General features: G+C 52.3%; 1 protein-coding gene across 1 annotated transcript; it reads right to left on the bottom strand.

Annotated features, from left to right (window-relative positions):
• Positions 1 to 5,096: 5,096 nt before the first annotated feature.
• Positions 5,097 to 5,619, bottom strand: SST (somatostatin; the record flags this gene model as incomplete). The annotated part of the gene is made up of 1 exon (XM_010086844.1): positions 5,097 to 5,619. A coding segment is annotated over one exon (213 nt), but the record flags the coding sequence as incomplete, so codon positions are not given.
• Positions 5,620 to 6,534: the final 915 nt, after the last annotated feature.

Raw genomic sequence — 6,534 nt, 5'->3', positions numbered from 1 at the left:
ACACTTTGTGCCACCACGGGCCATCTGGTTCCCTGAGCCTTTGACTGTTCCCTTCCTCTGCCCCTGCCATCACTGCTTAGACTGTGAAGTTTCGGAAGAGTTGAGCGAATAAGGAGTTGTTTTGGATGCTGACCAATAACAAAAAATTCCAGGGGAAGAAGATTTGCGAGGAAGCAATTTCTTACAAGTTGCCGTTAGAACAAACCCTGCTGCATTTACCCCTAGATACAACAGTTCACTTACTTTCATGTTATTTAACTTTCTTCTAACCTATTAAATATTGGCAACTCTGACATGAGAAATGCCCTTTAGAAATGAAAAGTGGGCGCTTAGTTTGGGGGAAAAAAAATCTTTGTCAGTGCAGCAGCACTGCCTGCATCCTTGCATGGCTCTCGTCCCCGAATGTGCTGCTCCATGGGAAGCCCTTCTTTGCAGGACCCCTGCCTCCAGCTCATCTCCCTGTGTTGAGGTTGTGGCCAGAGCTCGGACTGTCCCTGGCCCAGAGGACACCCATCCTAAGGACCTGCTCTTACAGAGCATCCCTGGGACAATCAGTGCTCTTTGTCTCTCTCTGCTGGCTGCTGGGCACCCCACTCCTGGGCTTCTGCTCAGCGCTGTCCCCCCACATCTCACCCTTTGGGGAACAGGCTGGTGTGGGGAGCAGAGATGCAGGGAAGGAAATGTAGTATTTGAACCCCTGGGAAGAATCACAAACCCTGGCAAGCACGAGAAGTAAAATAGGGAAGAAAAGAGGCGGCAGCGAAGATTTACAGGAAAGCCTTGTGAATGTGGCAGCCAGCTTCCAGGGGGATCCTTTTTCTTCCTTAAACCTCAGTCCTGAGCAGAAGGAGAGATTTTCCTTGAAGGCAGAACACAGAGCTGTGTAAGGGAGCAAACACTCTGCCTCGGGACACAGCAGCACCAGGCTTATCGCCAGGCTGGGAGGGATTCACCGGCTTCTGCTCCGTGCCCAGGGGAATCTCCTAACAAGGGTTGAGGGACGAGCAAGGGAGGGCTCGGAAGCATCTCTCAGCTCTCTCCCAGGAATGCTTTGCCAAGGCTGGAGGCCAGGAGCTCTTCTTCCCTCTGCACCACGGAGCAGGGCAGGCTGCCGGCTGCGAGAGCTGCACGGGAGGGGGATACAGGCAGAGGAAAGCAGCAGGAGGGATGCTCTGGCACTGTGTGCGGGACCAAGCCCCCCTCTTTCTGGTCCAGCAGCCATCGCAGGTGATGAACGAAGCCTGGACCTCAGTGCACTATTTAATGCTTTCTCAGGGAACCTCTCAGTTGTAAATACTGGGGACCTTCATTAAATTAATCTTGTTAATTGAACGACCAGGTGGGTTTCTTTGTCAGATGATGTTATAAATATCAGTTCATGGTGCACACTGGCATTTGTATTATACATACGAGAAAACTGAACTTGGTGATTTTTTTGTGACCTTGGGTTTGCATTTTTGGGTTTTTTGGGGTTTGTTTTTTTTTTTTTTTGGTGTTCTCCAAGTTGTTTATGGGGTAAGTCTCCTAAGACTGGGATACAAAAAGTCTTCTGAGATACTCACAGCATCTGGCCAAACAGCTATTCTCAGTAGTGCAATTAGGTGTTGACAAAAAGTAACAAGCAATTCCCTAATAAAACAGAGACAAAGGAGAAGGAAATGCTCAGTGTAACTGGGTTTTATTGCACTATTCTGGTGAGAAGCTGCTGAAGAGTCAGGAGGTGTTCAGAGAGCAGGGAGTACAGGCTGTTCCTTTATCACAGTAACTTTTATTGCCTAGGTACAGCTTTTCTCACCCTGGTCAATAAACATCCTGCTGCTTTGTTTTCAGAGAATTAGGACTTAGTTACAGCAGCAAGTGCTTCTTTCCAAACACCTGCTGCTGACCCATCCGGGGGGCTGGGGATTACTCTGGTGCTCCCCAGAGGTGCTGGGTGTTGGGCAGGATGGAGAGGAAGAAGATTCCTGTGGTGAGAGCAGAGGTCTGGGAATCCGAGATGCTCGCGGTGGCTGTGGATCGGAGTGGTGGCGTGATGCTTGCTAGGAGCTACAGAGGCAGAGTTAAAGACAAAAGGCAGCGCAGAGCATCTCACAGGCTGTTCTGGATGAAGGGCAGTTGTGCCCCTGGGTCCAGGCTCTTGGTCTTTGCTGTGGAGCTGGTGCCAGGGTGGACCCAGGCGATGGAGACTGGATCCCACAGGTATTCCCTCTGCACCACAGCTAGGATCGTTGTAAGCTGTCTGTCACCAACAAGCCTTCTGGGCCAAGGAGGACTTGTCTTTTTTTACCCGTTTGGGCTGAACTTCAAAAAGAAATCCTGGCCTGCTTGCTAGAGTGATTGACCACCACCCCCCAGCATCGTTAGTCAGGGAGCATGCTGCTGGGGGTGGCTGAGGAGCGCAGCACTGACTTCCCATCGGGGATGTGTGTTTCCAGGTCTTATACAACCTTACAACCTTTTCTGGTTTTCATTAAAAGCAACTCTTCAGACAGCAGTTTCAAGACCTTTTATGTGGTTCCTCACGGACGTTTCCCTGCACTGCCTCAGATGAATCACCGGGTTGAAGGCACCTGCTGGAAGGGGGACTGCTCGGGGTCTGCCCGTGACACTGAGTGCAAGAGGGGAATGAATCAGCCATGTGTGGATCATCGCAGCCCCTAACCCCCCCCCCAGGCCCCTGCTGAGGCTGCCCCTCCATGGAGCCTTGCCTCTGAGCTGCAGACAACATCTGAAAACCTCTCACAAAAGCTGCTCTCCCCTCTGGCAGCTCTGGCCCGTGGGCACTGATGGCACCTGTGTGCTCGTCCCAGGTTCAGCCTTGTCCCCAAGAGTCTTCCCAGCCTAGGACACCGTTTTGTGGCTGTGTGGCCAGGGATTTAATATAGTCATTTAATCTCTTTACCCCGTAATTCTCACCTATCAAAGAGAAACAATAAATCTTTCTTTGTCTTTCTAGTCTTTCTAGCTCAGCAGGGCAAGACTGTTTCTTGCATTGTGCTTGTATGGCTCCCAGCACCTGGGATTGCTGCTGCAGTGCCATTACACGTGGTGATACTGTACTTAATACCCTGGGAACCGTCTGCCCAAATTCCAGGAGCTCCTGAGTTGATGGAAGGAGCAGGTTCGTCTTTCTGCCTCTGAACTGAGGACATTCACACATGCCCCCACCGGAGTATCTTCATTTAGCTTCACAGAAGCTGCCGTGACGTGATATTGCTGAAACAGGCTGGTGTAGCGCGTGAATCACTCTGTCTTTAATTCCTCCTTGTGCTTGAGCATCATCCGCATCCCTCTTTGTGATGGGTTTCACCCCAGCAATTGTCAGGATTCAACTCCCTTCAGAAGCACTTGCTGAGCACAGTGACCGAGAGGAAAAACCTCAGGCAAGCAGGGGGTCTATTTATATCCCGTGAAAGATGGACTTGGTGCATAAGAATATTCAAGCCTCTGGGCACCTCCACCCCCTTTCTGTTCCTGTAGCTGCTGTCTTGAGACTGTCTCAGCACTGAAGAATTAGCTGCTTTTTGGGAGCTAAGTGGAGCCTCAGTCGAGACAGGCAGGGGTGGGGAGTTCTCTGCCTTACTGAATCCCCTAAAATCGGCTCCCTTGACGATGCACAGCAGCAAAGGGATCACACTTTTGAGTGGTGTCCTATTCACTCTGCCTGCTTATAGGGCTGAGAAACCATCTGTGTTGCCTGTGCTTCTCCAATGTCTTTTTGGAGCTTCGCCCCAGCAGTGCCAGCCCTGCACCTCTCCAGGGGTGAGTGAATCCTGCACCCCCACAGCTGCACCCGCCACAGCAGTCCCGTGGGTGCAGAAGGGTGTCCTGCAGCCCGGGCTGCACCCATGGGTGCCCTGTTCCAGGGAGGGATGGCAGCGTCCAGCCCTGCCACGGGGCACAGCAGGGGGACTGACGCCAGCAGGTCCCCTCCCCACGCATGTCCCCACTGCCCTGGTTTGCCACCAGTGGGCTCTGGCCCAGCCCAGCCGAGCCCCGGCAGGGCTGGGAGGCAGGGCTGGGATTTAGCATCGGCACTGCTGCAGTTCCCGGTGACAAGGGATTCACCTGCCCCCAGCTCAAATCTAACAAATGCCTGGCCTTAGGGAAAGGAGGTGCCGACCAAGGATAAAGGCAGTGGCCTACGAGCCACCAAGATGATGTCCTGCAGGGATCTGTGCTCACCACAAACCAGACGTGACTTAACGTGCCCTCAGCTGGGAAATCCACCTCCACGGGGGGTCGTGCTCAGCCCTCTGCCCATGAACATCTCTAAGATCTCCTATTTTTCACCTTTCCTTCACATACGATGGCTACAAAATATTTGTCACCTTTAGCACCCAGTGATGAATTTCTCATCAAAGTGACACCTGTCCCCTATACAGGATGCTCCAACCCACCCCCGAGTGCATGTCACAAACCTGCACAGCTGGAAAGGGAATAGACTCTGCAAAAGCACAAAGAATTTCTCCTCTGTTGAGAGAAGCATGTCTTTTTCCCGCTGAACCTTGTAATACTGCTTTTAATGACAACGTAGCAGGGAGAAAAACGGCTGTAACCTGTTTACTGGATGGAGAGGGGCTGACGGCATGGGGTTAACTTTTCAGCTTTACAGGGATGCGAAACCTCCCCCTGGGCAGCAGAACAAAGGAAATCTTTCCAAAGGAATCCCAGGAGCAGTGTTTGTCACAGCTGTTGCAAGGAACAAAATATGCCAGGCAAGAAAGCTTTTAGGTGTTTGTGGCTGAGGAGGAAATAAGGTATGTGTGGGGTAAACGTGTACCATGAACCGCTTTTATGATCCCCATCGCTTGTAACACGCAGCTGTGATTTATAGTGGTGTCTCTGGATGTAAATCCTCCAGACTGACTGAAGTGCCAGTGCTGTGGATTTGACTCAGCCACACAGACAACTGTGTCTCTAGGTCCCTTAGAAAGACCACAGCAAAAAAAAAAATTAGCTTTAAGAGATGCTGTGTTCGCGTGCATATGCGTGTCTGCGGATGCTGCCTGCTGCCCTGAGACGGGTGGCATTTCAAAGATGAGCTGTCTGAGAGAGGTGATTTAGGTTTTCTCATTGACCACCAAATCTCAGCATCACCGTTTGAAACATAAACTTTATTGCAACAAAGAATTAAAAATAGTACATCTGAAAGAGTTGCAGAGCGCATGATGTCATTAAAGAACTAGTCAGAAATCACAACTCAAGCAAATCATGTACAATTGGAACAGAAATTTTTATTAAAACAACTGGAAATCAAACTCAAATTTTCCGTGTTTGTTTAATTTCACCATAACTGTGGATTGTATATTTACAGTCTTCGCCTCTTGTGGTGAAGGTTCTGCTCAGGGCGGGGGGCTAGGAAGAAGGCAGGGATGGATGGGGAGGAGAGGTGGGTTTCAAAAGCTAACAGGATGTGAAAGTTTTCCAGAAGAAGTTCTTGCAGCCCGCTTTGCGTTCCCGGGGTGCAAGAGCGGGGTTTGAGTTAGCCGAGCGCTCCAGCTCCAGTCTCACTTCGTCCTGCTCAGCCCCTCGGGACAAGTCCTCAGACTCCAGGGCTTCATTTTCTGTCTGGCTTGGCTCTGAGAGCAGTTCTGCCAAGAAGTATTTGGCCAGTTCCTTGGGGGAGAAGAGAGAGAAAGACAGAGAGAGAGACCACAATTACTCCTTGGCTTTTGGGGGCTCACCGCTCTGTCCCTCAAAGACACGTTTGTGCCCAGATTAGAGACATGCAGGACTCTGGAGGAGAAGGGGAGCCCCGGCTTTCCAAAGAGCCCAGCTCTGCCTATGAAATAAAGTGGAACAGAACCATGCTGATGTCTGTCATCTGGGGGAGGGAAGAGACCGCTGTCCTGGCTGTGGCAGGGAAGGGACTCATCTGAGGACCACAGCACCTTCCCTTCCCACTGCTCCAGCACACTGTGCCGGACGCAGCGAGGATGCTACCAGGTTGCTGCTAAAGCGACATAGGAAAGGTCTTTGTGGGAGCTCGCAGCAGAGTCAGGTTACCCTCCCACTGGGGGTTATTTTTCCTCTTGTCCCCCCAAGCCCTGGCTGCCCCCTCGCATGGATAAGGACACCTTCCTGCTGCACCGGCACAGCTGCCTTGGGTCAGTGCCCTGGAGGAGCCCTGGAGAGCTTCCCCAGGGGCTCTGCCCTCTGCCCCAGCACTGGCTGCTCCTCATCCCCCGCCAGCACCCAGCTGAGCTGCACTGGGGGGGTGTCTCTCCTTCCATCCCCAAAACACACAGCCTGTCGCTGGCTCAGCCCTGACAGGGAACCGGGGGAACTGTCGGGGAACTGGGGTCTGCAGCAAGCGACTGGGGTTCTGAAATGGGGTCACTGGGGAGGTCTGGTGAGGAACTGGGGTCTGCACTCAGGGTACTGGGGTGTCCAGTGGGGAAACTGGAGGGGTCTGCAGCAGGGAAGCTGGGGGGATGCAATGGGAGTGCTGGGGGCTCTGTTGAAGAAATAGAGGGTCTGCAATGGGGAGTCAGGGGGGGCTCTGGAGGAGAAGCGGGGAGTCTGCAGCAG

This window comes from Pterocles gutturalis, unplaced genomic scaffold (assembly GCF_000699245.1).
Source record: "Pterocles gutturalis isolate BGI_N339 unplaced genomic scaffold, ASM69924v1 scaffold26971, whole genome shotgun sequence".
Lineage (NCBI taxonomy): Eukaryota > Metazoa > Chordata > Aves > Pterocliformes > Pteroclidae > Pterocles > Pterocles gutturalis.
This window is presented reverse-complemented; position numbering and strand designations above follow the sequence as displayed.